The sequence below is a fragment of the Manis javanica genome, chromosome 15 (assembly GCF_040802235.1).
Source record: "Manis javanica isolate MJ-LG chromosome 15, MJ_LKY, whole genome shotgun sequence".
Taxonomy (NCBI): domain Eukaryota; kingdom Metazoa; phylum Chordata; class Mammalia; order Pholidota; family Manidae; genus Manis; species Manis javanica.
In genome coordinates, this window is record NC_133170.1 from 12193595 (window position 1) to 12221566 (window position 27972).

General features: G+C 35.6%; 1 protein-coding gene across 19 annotated transcripts in view; it reads left to right on the plus strand.

The window, feature by feature from the left end:
* Window positions 1–27972, plus strand: part of SOX5 (SRY-box transcription factor 5) — a 938132-nt gene that overhangs the window by 707236 nt on the left and 202924 nt on the right. For all 19 annotated transcript variants that reach the window (XM_073222260.1, XM_073222259.1, XM_073222256.1 and 16 more), the window contains one exon: window positions 19516–19602. In XM_073222260.1, coding sequence (XP_073078361.1) covers window positions 19516–19602 — 87 coding nt within the window. The remainder of the gene's footprint in view (window positions 1–19515; window positions 19603–27972) is intronic.

The following is a 27972-nucleotide window of genomic DNA, read 5'->3' on the forward strand; positions in this document are numbered from 1 at the left end:
CCGACATAATCAGTGCATCCAGAAAGAGCCTAAATTCATCCAAATCTACGAAAAATGTGAACCCAGAATTGTTTAGTGGATAAGGAAATTATATACCCATTAGTTCACTGTAATCTGTGCTGTTCTAATTACTTGCTCTCTAAATATATTTAATTAGAGATAGCAAGTATAGCCCTGCCTGTATCCACAGAATAACTCTTTTGATATATAGCTTCTACGGGAGATAATTAACAAATGCAGATAATGCAGATTTATCATTTTATGCCCTAATTATGGGTAACCTGAAGAATGGTTTTCTCTCACACCAGGAATGACTTCCAAGTATATAAAGCCTTGAAGCATCTTAAAGTAAAGCGGATCTCTAAGTGTCTGGCAGAAATTTATATGTTCATTCTTTCATTCAACAAATATTTTTATGTATCTGTTATATTCTAGGCTTCATTTTAGGAAATGAATATACATAGTACAAGACGGATAGGTTTCCAGTTCTCCTAGAACTTATATTTTAGTGGGAAGGAAGAGAAAATAAACAAGTCAGTAGAGAAAAGAGCTGTAAAAAATAAAATTGGACATAAATAGCTTGATAGTGATAGAGCTGTATTGCTTTAGATGCTACGTCACGAGAAAGCCTTTCTGAAAAGGTGAAATATGAGTCAAGATGTGAATAAGAGAAGGAGTCAGTCTTGTGAAGTTTTTGGATAACAGCATCTGATAGAAAGTGAGCAGAGCTCAAAGAAGAAGTGCCCATTAGCTAGGGTGGACTAGCTAGTTGGAGAAGCATAGAGGTGGCCACGGTGGCTAGGGCATGATGGGAAGAGCAGGAGAAAATGATTGTAGAAATAAAGGAAGTCAAAGCTTATAGAACTCTGTAGGCCTTGGTTAGTGGTTTGGATTGTATCCTAAGCCCAAATAATCAGAGATACCCTGGAGAACTCAGACATCACCAGCAGCAGGAGCTCAGAATGGTGCTGTATTATATGCACTCCTATTTGCAATGTGTCACTTACTGTTGGTAGTCTGGGCGAGTCAGTATCGTTACTGGTGAGAAGAGCGAACTTTGAAATCCAGCAGATGTGAGTTTGAACACTGGCTGGTTTCCTAACTGGGTGGGTTTGCTTAAGAAATGACTTAACCTATCTAAGCCTCAATTTCCTCTATAAAATAGATAATGCTAATAGTACCTACCTCTTAAGACTGTTTTAAGAATTAAGTGAGATAATTGCATAAACCACAGTACTTCAAGATACATAGTAAACGGTCCATAAATATAATGAATTCATTATGATAACCAAAATAGGGAAAAGGGAACAATGCCCAACATGGCTTCAGACTGTGCAATACTCATGATGTTTAGAGCATTTGTTTAATTGGTTTGGGGTTGCAAAAGTGTCCATTTGGTCTTGTAATTTTTATCACGTGTTAAGCTATATAGCTGTTGGATTGCCATTACAAGTACAGGATCTGTTATAAGGGGAATTCTATTTTTCCATGCACACAAAAGGAGATAGGTAGCTGAATTTACATATTTTAAAACTTGGGAAAATCTTCCTATAAAATCATGGATTCAGGTTGAAGATGTATACTCCAAAATTTCTCCTTAATAGTTCAGTACTTACCTGTGCAAATTATAAATTATTACTTCATTCATATTTCTCCTGTTAGCTGGCAGAATATTCCAGCATTACTTTTTTTCTCCTGAGAAAATGACAAGAAAGAGAACAAGGCTCAGTGTGAGAACAGAGGACTCCACAATGCAGAATTGCCCTTTTTCCTTAGGTGATGTAATAAGAAGAATTTCTCATCTGCCTTTACTTTCTGTCATTGCTATGCTGATGCTCTCAGTATATAATCATAATAGTAATCAAACTAAGAATTTGCCACGGTTTTTACCTTTTTGGAGAAAAGGAAAAAACACAAATATTGTTTTTCAAGACCAGTCTTTCATATTATCCGATCTTTGAATGGAACTCAGTAGATAAATATTTTGGCAAATTCCATTTATAATTAGAGCCCAAATATGCAAGAGTGGGGTTTCTTTCTTTGCCTTTTTCCCTACTGTTGTTTATAAGGCCCAAGTAAAAAGTGTCAGTTTGCTTTAAAACATATATATTTAAACACCCAAATAACTATTTTGAATCACCAGATCTAGAATACCACTTAACAGGAAAATTTCTCTGCTCACCAGTATTTTCACAATGGCAGTGAAAGGGTGATATGATGGTGCTGAACAGGAAATGAAGAAGCTGTGATAACTAGCCTCTCTCCAGCATTTAATGTGTCTAATCTCTCTCTGTCTCTGTCTCTCTTTTTCTCCCAGGAATTCAAGCAGGTATCATAATTTCACTTTTAAAACTGGGCAAACTGAAACCAGTTAAATACCTTGCCTAAGAACACTTTTAGTAAAGAACAGAACCACGATTCGAACTAGTTCTGACTCCAAACTTTCCTCCTTCCTGTACTACATTACCTTTGATAAAGTAATAAAACTGATTTTTTCAGCTACCTATAAATGTCAGCCTCATTCCGCTTGATTCTTATTAGCATTTTCATGGTTTCTACTGATAGATAGGTTGCCTGTTGGCTTCATCACTGGCATCTTTGTGTCTTCAAAACCTGCCAGAATGTGAAAACTCCCTTTCTTTTTTTTTTTTTCTTTTAAATAGATCAGCAACAAGTTGTAACTTCGTCAGTGTCCTGGTAACAGTGAAAGGACTACACAGTCTTTATATTTAAAATTTATTTATTTTTTTTTTCAGAACAGACTCTGTTCCTTTATCCGCACTGCCACTGGATTTGGTGAACAAATTATTCCTAGCTGCAGATGAGGGTAAAATTAGAAGCATTTATATTTTTATGTCTAAAGCAACCAAAATAGTCATCCTTAAAACTTTTTATAATGAGTGAATCATGATTTAAATGAAGCCCATGATAGAACTTAGAATGTTGAGCATTTATATCACACTTGTAAGTTGCAGAAATAAGATTAGAGCTCTTTATTAGAATAGTCTTTCTGGCTCCTTTTGTTTCGCTTTGCCAGTAGCAAACCCTAGTAGATGCTCAGTAAATGAAGGCTGATGGTATTATTAGGAAGATGCCAAACATGGAAAATTCTTGCAGATACTGACTTGCTTAAAGAAGCAAAAGGTTGTGTTGAGCTCTGTCATTCACTGAAGTGCTTGAGATTTGGTTATTTGGGTAGCAAGTGACATATAAGGATGGAGGTATTGATGAAGTGGAAGATGAGGAGGGCAACAATGACAAACACCTACAATAGCATATTGAGATACTACTACAGAAAGTCATTCATGCCTTCAGTAGCCCTATATGGTGGGTGTATTGGGTACATACTAATTTTACAGAGGGACATACTGAGGCACAGTAGGCCAAGTAATTTTACAAGGTGTCTTAAGCATGTAAATGCAGGAGGAAGACTTGACTGCAAAGTCCCTGCTCTTAACAACTACATTTAAGACTTTGCAAGAATTAAAAAGAATTACATGTAAAGCACTTAAAATCTAAAACCACTTAAGCTCTCAATTAGGAGCTTGTTAGTTATGATCATTATAAGATGTAATTACATAAAAAGTGTTCTTTGTGGGTTTAGAGGGAACTTTTTCCTCCTATTTTAATTACAGATTTAAAAAAAGACCTCCAGATATTTAAAGTTGTAAATGATTTTGCTTAATACTGATCATTCTTATTTTTAGCCAGATTAAATATTGATGTGCTTTTGATATGATACAATGGATATCACTTAGATTTCTAGAAGGAATCTATATTATTGATTTTAAAGATAAAAAGCTTCAGTGGAGAGGTTAAGCTTATTCTGTGTAAAACACCAGTTAACATCAAGCATGGAATAAAATAAAAGGCCAAAGATCACAACAACAACAACAAAATTCCAACTCCTCTGTAACTACTTGAAATTTCTATCATATCATTTTTATTGAGTTGAAAGGAACTCATTCAGGAATTTCAGGTTTGTAGATTTAGGAAAAGTACTTGAAATTCTATTTCTATGTTTTTATATCCATCACAACCACTTTGTATAAAGGCAGGCATGCAAATATTCCAGAAAAAAAATGGTAGGTCTTCTTGAACTTTGGGAGAGATGTCCATTTTGGCAAGGGGGTAGACACATTTGGATAAATTTGTATATGCATCTCAGATCCGGGTGCTAGTCTGAACTGCCACACTTGAGAATTTTCACATTTCAAATATACCAAGGTGGGTTAAAACACTCCTATTAGTATAAGGAGTATTTTTGAAACTGTTGCCATTTGGCTACTGTTCTTTCATCCACTGTTCTGTAGTCTTGACAGAAACTTGGTTCGGCTTGCAGGGAGAAAGTGAAAGGCAGAGAAAGGTGTCTATATGAAATGCCCCAGAGGGAAGCAGAACTCCTGTAAGGCGGCATGTAGGCATTGAATGTGACACTGTATTAACCTTTTTAATGGATGTATGTAATAAAGTGACATGTAAATGGAGCACAAGGGGAGATATGACACTATATCTGGAAAAGGATGAAACAGTTGGTTGAATACTGGGCCATTATAGCAGTTTGCAAACCTTGGATAAACTCAGTCAGCGGTTGTATAATTGGTTATTCAATCCCGACCCTTGTTCACAGCTCAAAGCCAGGAACACTGAGACCTGTTGCCAATTTGAGTGAATATAGTGACTGTACTCGGCCGGGGCCTAACACTGGAGCCAGGCCTTTTCCTGTGGGCTGGTTTCCACCATGTCTGGGACTGGCTCAGTGACAGTGGGTCTTTTGTTGTGAAAGGCTGGCTGGTACTCCCCTCCTTTGCAAAATGTCTAACAGCTACACAAATATAAGAAAATAGGAAAAGGGACTTACTGTAGCCTTTCTCTTAGTGAGTTAATGTGGAGTTATTAGTTTTCCTTTTTTTCTCTTTCTTTTTTTTGCTCCTTTTTGGGGAAAGTCTGAGTTAAGTAAATAAACTTAAAGAATGATATAAAAGCCTGCTTCTAGATAAGAACTGAACCTTGGTAGTCCCTGATTAGAATATGATATGTGTGGAGAAATTTAGAGTAATTTGATTCACAAAATGGGTTTTTAAATAAGATAGTTTTACTTTTTCCTCCTTTCTCCTATAAATGTTCGTGTCCTGAGCAGATTGTTTGTATTGACTATCTCCTCCCCAACTGAAAGATAGAGTGTGTTTATAAACCTGCTCGTATTTAACGTTATGAAGCGAGCACCCCACCTTCTCTGCCCAGACACCCTGGATGGGAGCCAACAGACTAACCACTTAGTGTTTCTAGTCTAGTAAAATTTGAGAAATAAATCCAGGAAGATTTTGATTGCAGTGTGTGGCATGAAGAATGTCCAGTCTTCTCACACTGTCCGATTCAACAAGGGATCTGTAGCGAGCTTGTGGTATCTGCCAGCTAGGTGCTGCTCACTGAGAGGGTGGCAGTTCCCAGCTGCAATCAATTACGCTTCCATTATTTCTGTTGTTTAAACATGCGCTGGAAATACCAGTTCAGAGGATTTCACAAAATGCGTCTGAGTTCCAAAACAAAGTAAAAAGCATGTGAAAAAACAAAAAAAACCAAATATATCCTAAATGGCGAATTTTTTTTCTGAGAGTATTTATGATCTCTTTGCCACCCCTCTCACCTCCCTGACTCCAACTCACACACCCAGCATTTATAAAATCACACACACAACACATAGTGTTTGATTTAATGCAGGGTTGCAATTCAATCAGGAGACTGCTGAGGTCATATAATATAAATGGCTGTAGTACTTGGTTCAGTTATGGCCTTGATCATTCAGGGCTTTGTTTTTGTTAATTGAGTTGCCCCCTGTGGGGGGTCGGGGTGGGGGTGGGGGCTCCTAAATATTTTGGACTATATGTCACTAAAAAGAATTTGGAGACTAGAAGGTAGTGGTCTCCAGTGGGGGTGGGGAAAGGAGGTGAGTTTCTGTAGTGGATGAGGGAAGAGAAAAGAGGTAGTTCTGACACTGTGACAGAGCAAAAGAAAAGAAGCAAATTGTTTTGAACAGAAAATTAATCATTGAAAAGGGACTGGCTATTGTGAGGCAAACATAAAAATAAAGGGAGCATTTAACTTGTAATATATGAGGAAAAGCACTATAAAAACTCCAACAGAGCCCTTAAATGGAAAATACACCTGGCTATCTCATTATAAGTCCATCCCTGGGAGCCCGGTGTTATAAGCATTATTAGTAAGAAGGTGGTGGTGTAAAAAAATGGATTATAATCAAGCTGAATGTATTTGAGGCTTAATAAAAGTATTGTGTGGAGGTAGTGAGTATCATGGCATAAGAGAGACCTCTTAGCACTGGACTGTTCATAAGTATTGTATTTCATAATGTTGAACTGTGGAGGCCTTACTTCCTGATGGGGAGCTAGGAGCTTGTTTTGGTAAAGAGAAGATCACAGAACTGTAGACCGGCCCCTATTAACCCCAGAAAATACAATTCAGAATATATCTTATCATCTTAATCTCCCAAATATTTTCTAGTTTCTATTATAAGGCAGTATTGTATATAACAAACAGATGTCCCCCCTAGGTCACTGCTTGTAATTTAGTCAATTGTAGGTGTCCAACTGAAGAGCCTATAGAGCTGTTGGTGAAGAATGGATGCTCATTAATTTAATGTACGTTAAGAAGCTGGTGGGCTTAAAGGATTTGGTAGTAGCCCCATTGAGCAATACCAAAATGTAATTCAAATAGTGGGGAATAAACGTTTTTTCTTCCTGTTATTGTTTTTCCCCTTCATGCTGTGAAACCTTACTGATCATTACTTTTTAGGCACTTTCTGTGTCACAACAAAAATAGAAAGGCTGAAATATGCATGAAAACCAGGGTTTCAATTCAACTCAAGTCAAGTTATCTTTTTAAAGGTGTGGGGTTTTAGTTTTTATACAGCTTCGTTTGGCTCAGAAGTCTTCACATGTTTTGAGATTTGGCTTCACTGCTTTATAATTTTGAGGGTGCTGGGCTATAAGCTGACCAATTTGCTGATGAGCAAAGAGAGGAAAATAAATAACCCAGGTTTTACTTCTAGAATTACAAACTAAGATAATAAATTGATATTTAGTGTATAATAGGAGAAAACCTGTTAGATTATGTATCTACTTTCATGTACATTATAAATTTTGGAGATACTCTTGTAAAGAATTTAAGTTAAACTAAGTAATTTCTCTCTTGTTCTTCGATAGCTGTACAACAGTGATGTTTTCCCCTCCTCTTTTTAGAAATGGAATGCTTCCTTTCTTTTTTTTTAATTTCATAAACATATTTTTAGGTAGATAACGTACCTAAATGTAATATTCACCCCTGTCAAGGAATAAAGATCAATTTTGACAATTACACATGTATTGCACTGACTTCAAGTGTTGTTTACAAATTTCTTGCCATCCCTTGTTTGCCTTCTGCAACTAAGATCAGATAGAGAGGCAGCTACCACAGTCGGAGCAATTTTTATGAAATGCTTGTCATTTAACTGAAGATCTCAACTTCTATTATAGGAGCACTTTAAGTTATAAGAATGATTAAATACGTGTTTCTCGTGTATCATAATTATTAACAATTTTTTATCTGAATCTTCTTCCTGGAAGAACTGTGGGGTTTTTCCAAATGGCTGAGAGCTGTGAAGCCTTTTTTGAAACTGTCTTCAGTTTTCATCCCCGCGTTCACTTTGGAGGGGGAGGTCGGGTGTCCTGTCAGAGACCCTGGGGACCCACTCACACTCGGCACCTTTTTGTGAGAATGGTGGTAGCAGCTCCCTGGGGGTTTTCATGTCCCTCGGGGAAAATTCCCAGAGGTATAAACACTTTCAAACTTCTGACATGTGGAACACAGACCTTTGTGGCTTTTCAAAGAGCATTTGCAAGTTTGTAAAAGCTTGCTCTCTGACCCCCAGGTCACAAAACTGGGTGGTCTATCATTTTACTAGATTCAGCCATCCTTTGGGGATGAAATGCTGACCTATATCTTAATTTTTTAACTGCGGGTATTTCGTGGTACTTTACCAAAATCCCTAGGCTATTTCAAATACACACTTTCCTACCTTTTAAAATTTCATTCTCTTAAATCAGAGACTCATTAGGAAAGCGCTGAATACACATAGTACAGGGAACATCCCTGAAGCCCTCCCACCCCCACCCGTTTTTCTCCTCAGATAAATTTCTAATGAGATAAGTGAGTTCAAAACATATATAAGAATATAGTAATTGTACTAAATATATGTATATGTGAAAAAGAAAGATTTAGGCCATATGTGTCTCTTTATCATTTAATACATACATGACAGTGAAATGGTTCAATGATTACCTCTGGAAAGCTGTGCACAGGAGAAAGGAATATTCAACTGATTTCTGTCTCCTACTATTGTCTCTCTCTCTCTGGATATTTCTTTACCCTTTCAAATACTGATGTGTCACATTTTCCTCTCAGTTATTATATTTAAGACATGATTCTATAGATGTTACTGAAGTTTTTAAGAATGTTAGAAAATACGCTGTGAAAATGCTACTGTGCTGTAGAAATGCATGTTAATTATATTCAGGGTATAGATTATTTTATTTTCTACCTTTAACAAACTTTCCATTATTAGTCAGTTGTCGTCCTGCCGTTCCTTTTGATGAGTAATGGGGATATTATCCTAGTCTGATTTACCAAATTCCTTCTAACATTAATCCACCATTCTTCTCTGAACCCGCCCCACCTGAGTTCTCTACCATTCTAATGACAAGGATGGCCTTGTCCTTTGACTGACATCTCAGCGAGTTTCTCTTTTCTCTTTGCCACTTACATAAACTTATGTACATCTCATCTTATGTATGTAGTACATTATGTTGGAGAATATAATCATATTTCTAACACATGGTCACATAATTCATGGTGCCTTGTTTAAGATTTTTAAACAAAATATTTGTAATACTCCAGGAATAATTCTTCATTTTGTCCCCTTTTTAATAAACAAAATATATATATTAGCTCCTGGTAATACATTGGATTTTATTGTGATTGTTTTTTTCATTTGGAGTGCTACATTTCCCTATTTACTGTAAAATAGAAATAGATTGAGCTATATATTTTTTTTAGTTGATAATGTTTCCATTTCCACTCAAATGATACTGTGGTGTCAGTAAAATTCTTTTACTTTTCTAAGAGGAACTCAATAGATTCTACTTCAAATCTGATACACTTGAAAAATGTTTCCAATTCAGAGACCTGAATATTTACTAGAATGTTTTCCTCTGTATTTTTATACCCTGAATCAGTGCTTACTCATCAACACAATTACCTCAAGTCATGGAAAACTGCAGATTCCTGGGACTCAATGAAGATACAAAGAGCCATATTCTCCACTAGCCCCGGAATTTTGCATTTTAAGGAACTTTCCCTATGATATGAACTCTAGGTGGATGGAATCCACTTCTGTTTTGCTCTTTTTAACTACCCCTCCCTCAATGCCTGGAAAAACATGTAGTACATACTATTTGTTGAATAAATCTACTCCCCTATTCTTAACCATATACTTAACCTTTTAATTTAACTTTGTATTTTTAGCATGATTTAATTCATATTATTTTCATAATTATGGACAAGATGATAAATTAGCCCCCTTTCCAGAAATTACTGCCTGGTAGAATTGTTTTACAGCAGGTTCCATTGGTAAGCAGAAGGCTGTTTTAGAACTCTATGTCAATAGCACTGTAGTAGCATTTAGAAAAAAATCTTCTAGCACATTTACTATTCATTAATATAATAATTTAAGTAAGGCATTGTCTTCTTTGCTTTTACTTCAATACGTGAAACAACAGGAGAGCAAGTCAGTGACACGTTAGCAACTTGAGCCAAGGGTTTAGTGTCGGGTCCCTGCCAGTCTACACATTCGCCAGGAGATGGGCACTTTGTGCAGAGGCTGTGTCTTAGTGCCTAACACAGTGCCACAGTAGCAGATTAATAGATGATCGTTAGATAAATGAATGAATAAATGGACAGAATGTGGACCTCCCAATATTGTGTGTGAGAGTGCATGTACGTGTGTGTGAATTGTGCAAACTAAGGAAAATGGCAGCATCCATATATGACATACATATTTTTTAAGCAGTCTGATAGCTTTAATAATATTTTATGGCAATAAAAACAATGACACTAATTATGTACATTCATTCAATTTTGCAATTAAGTGAATATGCCAATACATTGCACATGCCCAATTTTATACCCACTGACTTTAACATTGAGAATGGCGTGTCTCTGCTAATAGAAAAGTGAAAACTAAACTATGCTTGTCATTTTACTGCTTATTCAAACTTCTTTTCTTTTTCACTTGGTTCCCGTTTTCCTGCTTATCTTCTTTCATATGTTCTTCCTTAAATGAAACAGTAAGAACTGTTACAGGTGGATTTTTTTTTGTTGCTTTTCTGCACTTTTAGGGATCACAGCATATCATAGCTAACACATAACTGTAGGTTTCATTGTATTAGATTGTGTCTAAGCTTTGAAAATTAATTGCCATTTTGTCAATAAAACTATTGTATTTTCTCACCTCAAATTGCTCTGAAAATGACACAATCCAAAAATCCTTGAAAGGTTATGAGAGACCAAATATAACAAGTTGTTAAGGCAGATGGACTACTTTGGTTGAGAAGGCTATGTGCAAATTTAAATATATGATGTTAAGCAAATCAGGGGATATTTTTCTTAATTTTAAAAATCTCATACTGTGTATTAGAACATAAAAATATAATTTGAATTATAAGTAGCTTTTCAGCTCAACTGTTCAACTACCTGCATATCACAATCCCTGAGTTATCATATGAATCATGTCAGTTTTTATTGTTCATATCTTTTCAGGCATCTGGCAAGCTGAGATTGCGATTTGTTTTCACATATGTTGTGATAGAGAAGATTCAGGATGTGTAGTGGTTTAGCATCAGGCTCTGTGCGCTTTAATTCTCACTTCCAGTGGTAAAACATTCTGTCATATTTTTAAAGTATTGGAATTCTTATCCTAATTTATGTTAAGTGATTTTCTATTTCTATGCTTTTTGTATCTCCTTTATCATCTCTACCACCCACTTTCACAATTTTAAACAACGAAATTGTACAAATATGATCATTAATTTTCATCTTAGCTTGATCTAGGTATCTAATTAAATGGATGATTATGTGAATATACTCTTTTATAGTAGGATAATTGCTTCATTTATAATTCAAATACATATTTAGGTAATTGTTTTCTTAAATATATCAATAGGCATATGTAATTTGCTTAGAGCTATGTGTTCTCATCTTTACTAAGCCATGATATGTTTGAATTACCCTAAACTATTCCTGTTTGTTTATAAATTTGTCTTGAAAAATGAAGACTTTGTTTTAAATGTGCCTGACCTTCAGATACCTTCTGTTATAATTTAGTTCTTACGCTTGTCTTCTACTTTTTCCTTCTTGTTCTATCTTACGTATACACATTTGAGAAAATACTGTTTCAAATATAATATATGGCAATAAAAGATTTGTTACAATTGGTCTCTGAGAAGGTTGGTTCTTTGATGGCTGACATAGTAAAATTAGTCATGAAAATCTTTTATGAAAAATATTTTAACTTTTATACGTTGACTAGTATTGATGCATCATAAAGATCTCGCTCCCAGCTTACTTTCTATCAAATTATTTCTGCTTTTCTCTCCCACCCCTCTTGCCTGAGCAACCCCTTTGCTTCCTCCTATTCTTCAGTCTCACTCCTTTCATTGTAACTAATGGCTAGAAGTTAATTCACATTTCCCCACCCACGCTTTGCTGACATCATAAATTATTTGGCTACAAATGGACAATATTCATTAGCTGTGCACTTTACTGAAAGAGCCTCACACTGCAGTGCTTGCACTCTCCCATTTTTATTAAAAGTTAAAATGCTTTTGCTGTTATGGGGGTTGGGGTGAGTTAGCCATGACAGAGGACAGGGCTACAGTGCTAATAAATAAAAATAATAACTATTACCATTGGTTGAGTGACCCTGGGAAAAGAGCCCTACAAAACGATTTGTTGTTCCCTTTCACTTGTCAACAGCACTGGCTTAAAAGCTTTAGCTATTGTTGAGGACCTAATAGAACCTTTGGGAAGTTAGAAAGACAACTGTCAAGAAAGAAAAAAAAAAAATCAGGCAAAGGTTAGTTGAGTATTTTTGTATGCCAGTGCTGTTTTGGGAAAATTCATACATTGACCTAATGGAAATGCCCCCTGTCCTTGGTCTTCATTTTACTACACCTCCTTCTGTATCATATATTTTTTTAAAAATATGGTTGACACACAATATTATATTAGTTTCAGGTCTACAGCAGTGATCCAACAATTATTTACACTGTGAAATGCTCACCATGATAAGTATAGTTACCATTCGTCCAAATGCAAAGATATGTGTCATCTTTATTGACAGGGACTGGCTGAAAAATTCATAGGAGTGATAGATAACCAATGAACCTAAGGGTGGTAGGTCATTATCATAAAAATGTATAGAGGTGGAACTAATACCCTTTGATGAGGCTTTTGATATCTGAGTATTTTTAGTAACTGGCAAAGTGAAGCATATGAATATACATTTAATTTAATTTTTTGAAGGAGTTCTCATGGGTTGTTGTGTACTAAGTTGTGGTTGTAATGTTAGTCAACATTTTAAAGTGTTACTGGGTACCCAGTACCATTTTAAATGCTTTATGTAAATGATATCATTTATTCTTTTGACAATCATATGAGATAGGTGCAGTTATGGTCCCTTTTTATGGATGAGTAAATTGAAGCATAGAGAGGTTAAGTTACTTCCCAAAGGTCACAAAACTGGGAAGTGGTGGAGTCAGATTGAATGACATTAAATTATTATGTTTTTATCATTAGTAATGAAACATGAAAGATTTTGTACATAAGGAATAACTCTTTGCAATTACTAGTTGAAATGCTGCCCTCAAATTACTTAAGTTATTCTTGCTGGGATCAAATATTTGAAAGAACAACAGAGAAAAATAGTTGTGGACCATACATGAAAATGCTCTTACTTTCTGAATGGAGTGGATAAAGCTTTGATAGTTTCATAAGTCTGTGTTTTAATGAACATTTTTTTTTTGTAGAAAATACAGGACCATCTATATTTTCTACACCTAGGGTAAACCCAAGGTTAGTGTTATATAACAGTTACATCATATTGATTATGGTGTATTTAATCATGCAATAAAAATATTCTTCTAAGTTGTGTTATAAGATTGAATATAACTGAGCAGGTGTGTTAATAGTTTCAGCTTGTGCAATGAGAACATGTAAGCTTGTGAGTAATGATTTAAATATTTCAATGTTCCAAACATTGATTGCACATTAAAAATTTCAAAACTTGAGTCAGAAGGCCAGAGACTTTTTTTCTGTTAACAACTCCTGTTAACTTTGAGTGGAAACAAATAAGTATTTTGGCACTACTAAAAGTAAAGTATTTCTAGAGCTTAAATTCACTTCAGGATAATTACGTATAAAAATGACGCTTATTGAAATCCTAATGTTTTGGAATTTCAGATGTGTTTCTCCTGTGTGTCGTGGTATGTGTTATTTTTTAACATCTCCTAGAAGAATTTCACATTTCTAGTGGCAGGCTAGCTGTAGTGCTTGGCTAGTGGGACTATTACAAGGCCTACTGATCTTTTAGTGCACCAATAACTTTCTAGATATATAAAAGTCTTTACATTACTTCTATTGCGTTGTTTCATATTTGCCCCAAATGCTGTCTAGATGTGCAGCTGTTGTTCAAATTGAATTGAACTTTTCTTACTGATACATGAGTTACAGATTTAGCCCAATCATACCTCAAAATAATCTTTTTAGTGATTGAATAATTAAGTAGCAACATACTGACTGTAATTAGGTTTTTGAAGAAAAATATATTTTGCCAAGTACACTAACTTGCATTTATTCTTCAGTTTTGTGCTGGCCATTAAATGAAAGATGTCAGAGGGAGAATATTGAGTTAACAGACCCTAATTCTAACAGAGATTAGCCACCCAAACCCACCAATCATATAATCATTGTCTAAAATTAGATGAGGTGAATAAAACTGGAGTCATGTTTCATTTTTGAACTTTGTTTGTTGAAGGACCTTGTTGTGGTATGTGGTATATTGAAAAGAACAGTGAACTAGGAGTTAGTCTTCAAATCCTGCATTTATCATTAATTAGATTTATGATCTTAGGTAAGTTTTAATCTTAATTTGCAATTTTCAGTCTGTAAAATGAAGAGTTTGGTCTAGAACAGTTATTATCCAAGTCATATTGAGCCAGTCATCTCCTAACGTGATTTCTTTGGTCAAATATTTAAATAATACTATATAATCCACAACTCACTTAAAAATTGACAGTGTGTTAGCACATAAAAAGGTCTAAATCTTGTAGAACAGAAATATAAATTTGTTTAATGCTAATTATATTTACACGACAATGGAATGCTTGTTTGTCTGTTTTAGATTTAAGTACCGGAGCAATTTATGTTCCATTTATCTCCATTATATGTCTTAGGAAATGCTTATCTATATGATACCTAAGGATCCTTCCAGTTTTAAAATTCTGATTCTATGACATGAATAATCTACATATGCTTTCACCTCTTAACTTCAAAGAAGGTATTGTTATATTTTGAGGTTCAGCCATGTCATTGTTCCTTCCAAGGGGCGACACTCATCCCTAAATGTGCACCCTATCTCATGTCAGGAATAACACCGCTTAGTGTAAGCTACAAAATTAAAGTATAAACACTGATAGATTTGGTGTGACCTAACTCCTGGGACTTTTTTTAAAAAGTCAGATATACATACATATTTCTTTTGCTTGTTCGATTTTTCAATGAGCTCTGCCACTGCAGCTCAAGGGAGATTAAGGGGAAAAAAAACCTACATAAACACAAAGCAAAAACCTGAGCTTGTGTGTAAAGCTACTGCACTGGAGCGAATGTGGTTTAATTTTTGGCACCGGCAGCTTGTTGGAGAATTACAATATGTTGGCATGAGTCTTTAGGTCTCATTGTTCCAGATGAGGGGAGTCAGTCTTAAGAGTATTTGGCACTGGAGGGAAAAAGGAGTGAGAGTTACAGGGAATGAACAGGCCCTAAAGAGGCAGGATGCTGTTGTAACAATGGCTGGCACAGTTGGGGGGGCCATTCATTGGTGGGGATTGCCACAGGCATTGATGTGAAGAAGCATATGTGAGCAAAAGAGGCAAGGGTGAGAAGGGAAAAGCAAGCAAACGTATCAAAAGGGTCCTGATGGCAGAAAGAGACAAAAGTAATCCAATTAGAGTCAACTTAATATTAATAGGTTGACTAATAAGGATATCTTTCATTTCTCTCTAATATATCTTCGAGCTTATTATTTAACATTTATTTTATTCTCTCTTTTAAAATATTTACATAATTACCTTTCCCCTAAAGGCATGGATCCTTGAATTATGAGGCCCTGGTTTGGTATTCCATCTGCTCCACTTTCTGCCTAGGGGATGCTGGTCAGAACATGTTTCTGAGCCTTAGTTTTCTTATCTGAAAAATGGATATAATAACATATACCATTGACAAAATTGTGGAATCTGACAGCATTCTCTAAACTGAAATGCAATTCAGTCAGTAATAACTCCTTTTCTCTCTCCTACTTATTTTAATATAGAGAACCCTAGCTTTTATTTTGTTGGCAATCATGATATTCCAGTGCTTGGGAGAAGTAAATCTCAGGAGAATCTTTAAACGTGTTTGGAGTAAAACTATGGCACATCTTAACATGAAAATAATCCAGATAATCCAGAATATGAACATTGAGAAATCACTCTATCTACAAACATGCCATACTCACAGTATAAAATACAATTTTACATGGATTTCTTAAAACAACATTGCATTTTAGAAAATGGAATATTTAATAGATAACTACTATCTTTACTCTAAAGCAGGGAAGTAGCACTTACATAATTGTGTCAAATTTCACTTTAATCATTTTTGCACATTAACAAACAGGTGTATTGTAAATATTGGGATTTTGCCATTTGGTCTTTTATAGTGCTAATCACTTACATTCTATGGAATCTTTGCCATTTTCAGAGAAATTCAGTCATTGGGTGTGTCCATACATTTTGTCCTTTATAGTGAAATCATTTCTTACAACTTCTCCATGAGCTACCAATGGAAACAAATTGAAATAGTAGCAGTTGGTAGAATTCTGGATATGAATTTGCTTAAAGCAGTTTGTTTTACAATAATTCAGATGCAGAGGTGAGACGGGTGGAATGACAGTGCCTTTGGTACCCCCGAGCTAGCCAGTGCCAGTTTGATGAGAAAACCCAGATTGTTTGACTGATAGCCCGATAGTCCTTCCACTATATGAATATATTTTCATTGTATAGGTTTCTACTATATGGTCATAGCTTTTCCTTAAATTGTCTAAAATTCTAAAATGCAAAGTCATATAGTGGGACTGCATCTTGAACAAAATGAGAACTGTCAGAAAGCTTAGCTCGTAGTGTCCTCGTAGTTCTTATAATACATGTCACCCTGGGAAATTCCGTTTATCCCTTCAGTTACCCTTTTTCCTTCATCCATCTGATAAAGTTAATGACAGTTGTAGCTTTTCCGGCTACCCAGAACTGTTTTCCTGCTTAAATGAAGTAGTGTTTGTGTACTAGAAAGAGCAAAGGCTTTGGGAGCCAGCCGGGCGAGCTTATTAGCTCCATTAGGCATATCACCGTATTTTCTTCAGCTTTGGTGTCTTATGTGGTGAACAGAGATACCAGTATCTAATTCAGGAGATGATTGTGAGAAGTTTGAGATGCCACGTGTAAAGGACCTGGTACAGTGCTTAGCCTTTAGCCCTCAAAGTTGTAACCACCATTGGCATTTCATTGTCGGTAACAGAAATCTGTAGGCAAAAAAAAAACTAGTTCAAAACCCAACTTTGCCCATTACATTTTGTTGCACTGCAGGCAAGTCCTTTTCTTCTTTTCACTTTTTTTTAACCTGTAAAATGGCTATAATAGCAAAATCTGAGTCTTCACTTGTTCGCTAAGATGAAGTGAGAGAATACAGGTAAAAAGCCTCTGGCATAGTTCAGGGCACATTGGCTGCCCCCTTAAGTGTTTATTGAATCTGAACTTAAGGTTTATGCCTCATCCATGTTGCAAGTCCTGGTGTCTATTCATCCACAGACATGACAATCCCATGTTATACATGTTTCCAATTTTACACCTTCCAAACGACTTGGTCTTAAAGAAGTTACTCTTTTTCTGTAGCGTATATATTACAAGTGAGGAGCTTGAAAAATGTGGCTCTGAATATGAACCTTATATCTTTATGCGGGCTAATAAAGAGGCCAGGAATGTTCTGCAGGTTTCAGAAATCCAGGCTGTTTCTTTAACTCCGCAACTTAGACAGAAGACTTCTGTTTCTTTATGAGCACACTACAGCGAATATTTTGTCTAGCCGCAGGGGAATAGCTTTGTCATGGACTTTGCAGACAATAGCCTTAAAAGTAAAATGGTCTGCTTTTGGTGCTGGGAGGTTCAGGGGCCTATTGTTAGTGCACAATAGATTTCTATTGCTGCATTCCTGCTTTGCCAAGGTTTGTTAGCTTTTAATGACTGACAGTACTATTGCAAATACCATATTGGCTGTGCCCTGTTTACATGCTACTCAAGAATTTTTGTAGAGTGCTGGAAAAAAGAAACAGTGGTGTTTGTTTGACCTACTCTGATAAGGTTTAAGAAATGATTTCGCCCACAAAGTGTTTGCAGGGAATGTAGAAACATGGAAAATCCTTGCAGAAGTGTTTTAAAGTTACTTTTAAAGCCTCAGTGAACAGAAATATTGATTACAGTGAGAAGATGTTTAATCCATTTTATTACTTATACGAATAGCATTACCACATTCAAAACAATATGATATAGAAGTAGGGATATTTTAGGGAAAATAAAAGTTAATTAAGGTTTTTATTTTCTTTCAATGGGAGAAATGAAGATATGTATTTTGTTAGAAAGGGGCAAAAAAGTACATTTCACCAATTCCTTAGTAAATGTGCACACAGTAGTTGTGATATGTATAATATATATTTGTATTATATATATGATATGTTATATATTTATGGTATGTGTGTGTTTTCCACAAATTTTTGACATCAGAAAAGAAGCATTCCATATTGTCACAACTTTTTGCCAAGGAAAATTTCACCTCCGCTTTGCTGAAAACTCCACACAAGGCTTTGTGACTCTGAGAGTTGATGGCTGTGAGATGGGAGTCTGAAAAAAGTAGATTGCATTAGCCAAAGATGATGATGAAGACGCTTTAAAATGCATTTTACTGTGAGGAAAATTAACCAGTTCCTAATAATCTTATGGTCTCTAGGCCAGACGGTCTCTTTGATAAGTTAACATGTACTCCCTTTATGCTCCTGGTAGGGGGTAAACAAATGTCTGAACAAACAGAAATCCACATAAACACCAATGTGGAGAATGGCAGTGTATGTCTTAGATCTAGATAATAAGTGTGGGTATTGTTATTTAGATGGCGCATCCTGGGACACTTATCCTTTAGTACACTCCATTTTCGAACTGAATGCGGTGCTAATCGCGGCATTGAAAGCCATTGTGATTGTGTGCTCATCTAAATGCTGACAAGAATATACTATTACATTGTTTGGAACTGAGTTTAATGTTTGGGGGTTTTATTAGCATTTTATGTTTACCTATACATTAGGAATCTAAAACAGAAGGGGAGGTCAAATACCATGTGATAAAAAGAAACAAATACAGATAAAGCATAACCTTGCTCTTTAAAATGTATGTGCCCTGTCCCAATACAGGGCATTTGAAAAGAGTGTGATACAAATCTGAAATAAGCAAATAACAGGTTTCCATTGTAGGCATTACTCACTTCTCTAGATTTTGCAATCTTTGTAAAGCTTCTTTCATACCAACTTTTTTTTTTTTTTTAATGTTCACGGCACTGGCAAATCTTTCCACAGTGTGCTTACCACCACACGATGTTAAACACATATTATAGAGTGGATGTAATTGTAAACACACAGAGGGATATAATTACATGTAGCAGATTTAAGAGCTAATTCTTTGCCTTTTTTTACCCTGCATTTTATCAACATAATTATTTTTTGACTGACTAACACCCTGAAATTGACAAGCATCCATTTTAGCAGGAATTCCCGTTCACCAAATTGAAAAACAATGAACTGCAGGTTTATACGTACCCATTGTCACGAAGAATTAGTATGGCTTTGTTCCGCAAGAGGAAAAAAGCTAATGATTTTGAAACAGCAGGTGACAAAGCACACTCGTTTTTCCTCCCCTGTTATCAGTTTGTTGATGAACTCATTATGATCCAGGTCCGGAATAGGGATGGACTTATTCTCAGCAGATAGACTTTTAATGAGCTCCATTGTAGAGATACTCTTGTTGATTTGCTTACATTTTTTTTTTCTTTACTTAGAAACCCCCAGTATTGAAAAGCTACTCTCAAAGGACTGGAAAGACAAGCTTCTTGCAATGGGATCAGGGAACTTTGGTGAAATAAAAGGTAATATGTTTGCAATTCTTTTGATCCAAAATGTACCAAAATGAAATTGATATTTAGGACTATTAAGAGTGATAAAGAGCTGCGGCCCCAGTTGCTCTGGCTGGTGCATTCTCTGTCTTTGGTGTTTCTTATTTCCAGCTTGAAAGTGGCTGTAGCAGGGTTCTGACTTAGTTTTTGTTTGTGCCTTATAGGGTAAATGGTATGTTGTTTTAATAAAATAGCCACATTATGACATGATTTTTAAAAATGTACATGATTTACTTTGTGAGCAGGATTGGAAACTACCTATTATGAAATGATTTTATGCATTCTACATACTAGATGTATGAATGTACATAATCTACCTTTAAAACCAGAAGTGATGATGGGGGAAAGCTTAATGAAAAGTCCTTTTGAATTAATAAGGGCAGCAGTTTTGGTTTGGTTTTATTTGAGTCAGGAATTAACCACAACTAATAGGAAAATTCTATATGGACTTCAGATGATACTGAATATTCATATCTTAATAAACTTCTACTAATGAAAAGAGGAGATTTCATTTCTCATATAAAAATAGAATCAAATAATTCTTTCAATTAACTTGTAAGTGTGATTTCTCAGAACATAGTAGGCAATCTACCCTTTTTCGCTTTTTGATTTGTAGCCAGGACACTTTTTGCCTCTGAATTCTGAAGGATTAATTTAAAAGAAATACTCATCAATATTAAAATATTTAGTCATATATAACTCCTTTGATAGAGGCTGAATGTATACTTAAGATACCACCAGATTTATATTAATATACATGTAGAAATAAGTGCATAAGTAACTTTTGTGCATACGTGTATGTGTGTATGCATTTCTCTCTTAAGGCTCTACTACATCATAGCATCCAGAGAAAGACAAAGCAGAGATCACTCTTCAGTGTTAGGTGTACATGATACTAAACTCTCAGTATTTAAAACCTTTCAGAAAATGTTTGACTGAATATTTCACCTTTCATCCATGTTATTTATAGTTTACTTATGTTCGGGCCATGATTAGGTGTGACTGGGTAGTGAGAAAACAAATAGGTTCTGATCAACAAGTCAGTAACTAAAACCTTTAATAGAATCAAATTCAAACAAATAATAATCAATATGCCATAAAGAGCTTCAAGACAGTTTAAAGAGAGTAGAGAAGTTTCTTCCCTGAGGCATTATAGGTCCTTTATATTATTTTGCTGGATTTTTAACCCATTTGTCCCTGAGCTATAGAACGTACTCTCCACGGTTCTTTATTCTCCTCTGACCTAAGTGCTAACTGAGACCAGAGCCGAGGAAGCTGCCTGTGCTGGGCCTTGTGCTCTCATCCCATTGGAGGACAAACATTTTCTCCCTCCCTCGTTTTCCTCACAAGTCCCACTTAAAAGCAGCAGCAGCGACGATCAGCTGCAGGAGGCTCTGCTGTCCTTTCAGGCCGGCTGTGGGGTTAGTTCAGGGAGCTGCAGTACAGTCACAGAAGAAGTTTCTGTCTTTGAGTTCTTTAAGCTTCACATTCAGAGCCTAAGTTTGGTTCTTGACTTCTGGATCTGTTTGAACACCTGTTTTCTGATGCATTTTAAAAGGAACTGTAGATCTTTCTTCTCTTGAGGGTGTGGTTATTAGGTGCTCGGGGCAGGTTTGGCAGAAAACTGGGGACCGAGTGCTGGGCTACTGCCCCGGGACCATCGCCATCACCATCCATTGTTCATAGGTGGCTACAAAGTGGAGAGGGTACAATAGTGTGCTGCCCTGTGGGGGTACATGAATTTGACTTAATGGTTCTTGAGGGGTCAGACACTGTGATTACAGAGCGCCCAGGAATGTGGTTCTCACGCCACCTCAGAAGTTAGACAAGAACAATGGCTTAGCTGTTTGGCAGCTCTATTTTTTATGAGGCTAATAAAGGTGTAAGTCTACGTACCTGCACGCTGAGGTAGGGAAGGATGAATGTGAGATTTTTTGTTTTAATCTGAAAAATACAAACTTACTTAATTATTAGATGATTTGTTAATGATAATTTAGAATAACATACTTGAATAGAATCTTTGTGTATATTAGGATGTTTACAGCCGTCATAGTATTTGCTGAGTCTTCTTGTGGATTGAAACTTTCCTCCTCTATTTACACTGGTCAGTTCTCACTGAACTTTTAATTAGTTCCACAAAATGTGTGAGTAAGTAAATGAGTGTGTGTGTGTGTGTGTGTGTGTGTGTGTGTGTGTGTGTGTGTGTGTGTGTGTGTGTTGCATGCATGCCCATGCTCGCGCACACCCATTTTTGAATATCTAAGACTAGCCAAGTGAGGACAGAGCTCAGTTTCTAAGTGCCGGCTCCAAGTTGCTGCAATTGAATGACTTCCAGGGCATTTGGACAAAGATTAAAATTGCAGCTTGGCAAAGTTCAAAGTAGTGTTTACTTCCTATTACTATTTAAAAAGTAAAAACGATTAACTTAAAAATAAGAGAAATAAATAACATTTGGTTGTGATAGTTCAGCTATCAATAAATAGTTGTCATACCCACTCAAAGTCATTCTCATTTTTCAAGAAACAATATAAGTGAGTAAAGGTCATCCACTTCTCAGAGCATAAAATTATTTTTCATGTTAGATTATTTTGCCTTTTAGAATGTATACCATGTTGTGGTGTGCAACTTTGGAAATGTGAAATAATTATACTTCCAAGTTACGTGAGAAACAGTCTTCTAAAGAACACACAAAGGACCACCAGATTCAGTTTTGCAGAATAAAACAGTCTGACTAAAAAGCTGTGCAGACAGCTAGTCAATATATGTTATAAACCGGTTAGCTGGCCGAAGAAAGTACATATTTCTTCTGCTTTAATCAGCCCCATAGTGTAACTGGCCAGTTTACAGAGTATTTTACCCTTATCTGTAGCAGAAGCACTGAGTAACTACTGTGTGAAAGGTGAAGAAATAACCTTTCATAGCCTCAGAGTTATTGAGAAAGGGGAAAAAACCGTGCCTGTGCTCCAGTTGGCAACCAGAAGTGGCACACATTGTTTCAACCAGTATGACATTCCATCAGACGGACGGTCATTCCATCGGCACTGCACCTGACATAGTATCTGGGGATCCATGGCAGCTTGGACTCATCTGAACAGATCATTTTTGTCAATAAAGTCTTTGGAAAATTTGTATTTGCCAGGCTTAAATTTATGTGTAGAACTATAACAAAAATATCGGCATGCAAAATTCTCTCAAATATTTATATCTTGGTGAGGTAATAAAAACAGGTCAGTGTTTGAGAGGTGATCCTGGCTGGGTCACTTTCAAAAGAGTCTAACTCAGTTTCTCCACCTGCCTCCTTTGAAGAATTCTTTAGAGTCTGGTTTCTTTCCCACTGGTATCTCTGGTAGACGCTTCTGACCCTGCTTGGAATGCATTGATTTAGGCTGGCAAGGTGTTGTATCTAATGTTTAAAAAAATGCCAGTTGCAGTTGGTATAATAAAAACTGGCTTGTTTTGAAGGCTCTAATTTTGTTCTTTCTAGAAGATAGGACTCAAAGGCAAACACTAGAATGCTGATAATGGAGTCAAGGAAGCAAGCCATTCAGCAATACTGTGGCCTTTCAGAGTTCATGAATTAAATGCATGCTACGCTGATTCAACTTTTGGATTAAAGTAGATCCCCTCTTAGATGATCTAACATTTTGAGATAAAAGAATGTAGATTCAGTATGTGGCTCGAAAGAGATTATTCCATTTAAATAACATTAGACAATTTGAAAACAAACAGGCTTGGAATAGGAATCAGAACCCAGATCATAAATCTAGTAAGGGACCCCTGGAGTTCTGTAAATTTAAAATATGGAGATTAAAAATCTCAGCCTTTGGATATGCATCACTTTGAAAGTTGTTTTAAACCCATTCTTTTAAAATCCAATGACTACTGAAGGATCACGTGGTTTGCTAATAGTAACCTTGTGACTGTTTCATTTGTGCATTAACCAAAAAAACTATGTGCCTAAACTTTTTTGCAAGGGGTTGGAAATGTTGATTATTTTCTGAGGGAACTGTTGAATCTGGAATTTGTTCAATGCAAGAGGCAGCCAGAAGGAAGGTATACAACATATAGTCATTTACTTCTAAATAAAGTAAATGTTTAATGTTTTTATTCTACTAAGCTTGTTTTATAGCTGCTCTGTAGTTGCTTATGAGTAATGTTTTTACTTTTTGTAAAAATTACTTCATAAGAACTGAAGAAAGCGTCCTGGTGCACAGAATATGAGTTTTGAAAGTAAGTATGGCAGTATCTGTAAAAGCACAAAGGGACTTAATGTTTTCTGCGCATCAGGGGCTTGCTCTGTTTCAGAACACCAGAGGCCTCCTTAGGCCAGTGTAGAAACATGGCACGTAATGGGAAGAGAATGGTGAGCCACTGGATTTCATCGATGCGTATGCTAATGGTCCAGTTCGCCAAATGAGAAGTTTTACATACCTTTTAAAGCAGGTTCTTAATAATGCACGTTTTAAACAGATACTCTTACCTATTTAATCTGGGTTTTACATCTGAAGATAAAACTATGCTTTCCTCAACATTTTTCTCATTTAACAATGCCTTCATTCATTTGCTAAGTATCCATTTGTGTGAGGGGTGTGAAGATTCTAAACTTAAAATAATTATAAAAACGTTATTTTATTCTTGTAGATATGGACACCAAAGCTTACACTATCCAGAACACAGGATAATGGAATTAACCTAAAACCTTTCTCTCTTTTATAGTAACATTTCTCTCACTAGGGAAGCAAAGTGTAGTCAAAAAGATGTGGTGTCATGTTACCCTGATTCTTTCAAGGATTTACAGAAATCAGGTTAACTCTTTTGGTTTATTTCCTCGTCTGCTCATTTAAAAACAGTTGCAGATTACTGTTTATCTCATGCCCATTTATATACAGGGACTTCATATATAAATTATTTACAAAATTATTGTGACAAAGTCATTTTATTCCCATTTTACATAAAAAGAAATTGAGACTCAGAAGAAAGAACCATCAAAGCCTGTGCTTTTCACATGATGTTTGGTAACCTGGCTTCAGTGAAGTTGAAACAGAGATTCTCTAGAAGCCTTTAAAACAGAAAAAAAAACTTCCATGCCTGCCACAGCTGGAGGAAGAGCCCCTTTGAGATGTACTCATTCTATTGTCTGTTTAGCTCTGTCCCTAGCATGCGCACACGTTTTGTGTGGTTTCCCCTGTATATACACTGCCTTGCTTACTGCTGGCCCTAAACTTTGGAACCCACTATGTACTTGAGGAATGAAAGACCGCTTGAAAAATGCCATGTTTTGCAATGACTATTACAGATGATATTCCATTTCATCAGCACATTTCACAGCATTTTTTTAAAAACTGTTTTGTCTTATTTTTTCACTTTAAATACAAATCCAAGTAAGTGGATGGAATAATTGTGGGAAATGTTTGTAAAACTAAAATCTCTGTTGAAAGGTAAACATTTGTAATAAGAAATAGTTTAGAAACGTACTTTTTTTAAAAAGGAAACAAGAATGACCCTTGCTTTCACTACAGAAGTGACAATGTACGTATCTTGTTATCATGTCCTGTAAACAAAACACACAGCCACAGGAACACAGTGGGAAAGGCCATAGCTGCCTGTCCATTGTTCCATCTCCAATGGCCATGGCCTTAAAACTGAAAATTTTCTTTAGTAGATACATTTAAATCCAAGCCGAAGCCCACCTTTTAAAAAACTGAAGCAAAAAAGAACACTGTTTTTTTCCAAAATAAATTATAGAAATCTAGAAAATAAGAATATTTATAGTATTAGCAGTGTGTAATAGAATATCAATAAATTTATACTCTCATGTAATAAATGATAGTTTTTCTTATATAATTTTAATTGATTCCAACTTCTGAAGGTATCTATAATGCAGTAAAGAACATGTAGATAAGCTTTATCAAAGTTTGGTTGAAATAGTTCTTATGAAACAGATCAATTCATAGATGTTTATAGGTTGGATAACCTAACAAATACTCTTTTGACAAAATGGAATAATGCCATTCATACCTTTTGATGAGGAGGTTTGTACTTTGTCTTGTCAGATAAGAATACAGGTGAAAGAAGCTTTAGTTGTAAATTTAGATTAACTTAAGTTAGTTTTTATTCATTATATTTTCAGTTCAGTCTGTAAATGCTATTTGTCTTGCCATGTTCCAGAGACATAATGATAGCAAATATAGTAGACAGATTTTTGCCATTCTAGAATTTACAGTCTAGTAGAGACTCTTTCATTAGGTACAGTTTTTAAAAACAACATAAATGATTATTAGATCCTTCAAGTGGAATATCAGTTGAAAGCAACATTTCCATAAAAAGAAATTGAACTAAGTATGGTCCCATCCAAATTATAATACTGATAGTCTTAAGAAATACCAGTAATAAAAGAAAAATTAATCGTGGCAGATTGACTATTGCTTTGAAACAAAGAATTACATTTCTGGTAAATTTTTTGAGGGAAGAAACATAATCTCCAGTTTACTTTTACTGTCAGAATTCTAGGACTTCTCTCTTCTTGAGTTTACTCGTATCTTTCCTTTTTTTGGATGATAACTCCCAATCACTGGCTTTAATTTTGATTATTTAATTTCAAGCCATATACCTATTCCATTTGGGTGGATAAAACAGTATTGAGGAAATATCAGCTTCCATAGATTTTTTTTGGTATTATTTCAAATGTATTCAAGATTAACCTTAATTTAAGTTATCCTGATGAGGGTTCTTGCTGTGCACAGAATTGTACATTATCAGTCAATCAAGGACTTCTCTCTATTCTTAAGAAGTTTATTTATTTGTTTCACTCATTTAATGTTGTTATGGGGTGTCTTCTGTGTGTGGGGCATTACATTATAAATGCTGGTGATAGAGTATTGAACAAAATAAACTAGTATTCTACTATCATAGAGTTCATATTGTACTGGGAGTTTCACTAAATAAATAACTATATCAAAAACAATACAACATATGGTTCTAACTACTATGAACAGAATAAAAATAGCATGTGACAAAACGTGAGATGGTGGCTTCTATAATTTCAGTGTTCAGGGAGGCAGTCTGAGGAGTGGGCATTTAAGTTACTAAGTTACTATCTGCATCTGTGTGGATCTCAGTCTGTTTGTTTACTCTCTCTCTCATTTAAATGTAAACTCTGTGAAGCAGACATTCTTGTCTCGCTATACACTGTAGTATCTCCAACAGCTAGAATTACATGAGATACATGTAGGAGGAATTCTGGATTTACACTGAATGAATGAAATATAAAAGCCAGTCATTTGAAATAGTTTTCTACCAGGGGAAATTAGGCATTGTCTGGAGACATTTTGGGTTACAACGAGGTAGGGAGTGCTACCAGTATCTAGCCAGAGATGGTTCACAAGCACAGCTTCCCAGTAAAAGAGTTGTCTGGCCCAAAATACCAAAAGTGCTGGATAGAGAAATCCTGATGTAGGGGAAGAGCTTTCCAATGGAAACAATGGAGTGCAAAGACCCTAACGTGGGAGCTAGTTTGTGTGTTGGTATTAGAGCAACTCAACGGGCATGGGACTGAAGCATTTTGCCAAAGAGAAAATGGAAGGAGATGATACCAAAGGAGAAGTCAAGGGTCTGATCATTCATTGCTTTGTAAGGGTGACGAGTTTCAACTTTATCCTATGTATAGTATAAAGCTATAAAATAGTTTTATACAAGCATGTGATATGACCTGATTTTACCTTTCCAAATGGATCACTCTGAACTTCTACTTGGAGAATGCATTTCAGTAGGAGCAGATGTAGAAATAGGTAGAAGGAAGCCAGATGGTCAAGTGGTCTAAGGCACTGCGCTCAGAAGGTAGAATGGTTCGGAAGCTGTTGCAGTCAAGACAAGAGGTGGAGACAGCGTTTACTCAGTGTTTTATTTCTGTCCAACTTCTTCACATAGGTTTATACCATGAAAATGTTCCCCATCATTAAATATTCTTAAACAATTGTTTTTTCATGGATACAAACTACCCTACCATATGGATATTCCATAATTATTTGATTATTCCCATTTGACATTCAGATTGTTTCTAGTATTTCATTGAAAACACTTATACTTATCTTCATTTCTTATAGTTTTCTTGTGCTAAATTTTTAGAAGTGAAATTAACCCCTTGATGGTTACAAGACCTGATATGTGTTACTTTCCCTAGTGTATATTCCTAGACATGTGGTAGCAATTTACTCCTCTACTAATGATGTGTGAAAATGTACATCTTACCATCACTTGAATATTTCTTTAAAAAATCTTCCCAGTTTATAGATTATTTAGTAGGATTCTAATTACAACAATCATATGGTTGTTATTCTACAGTAA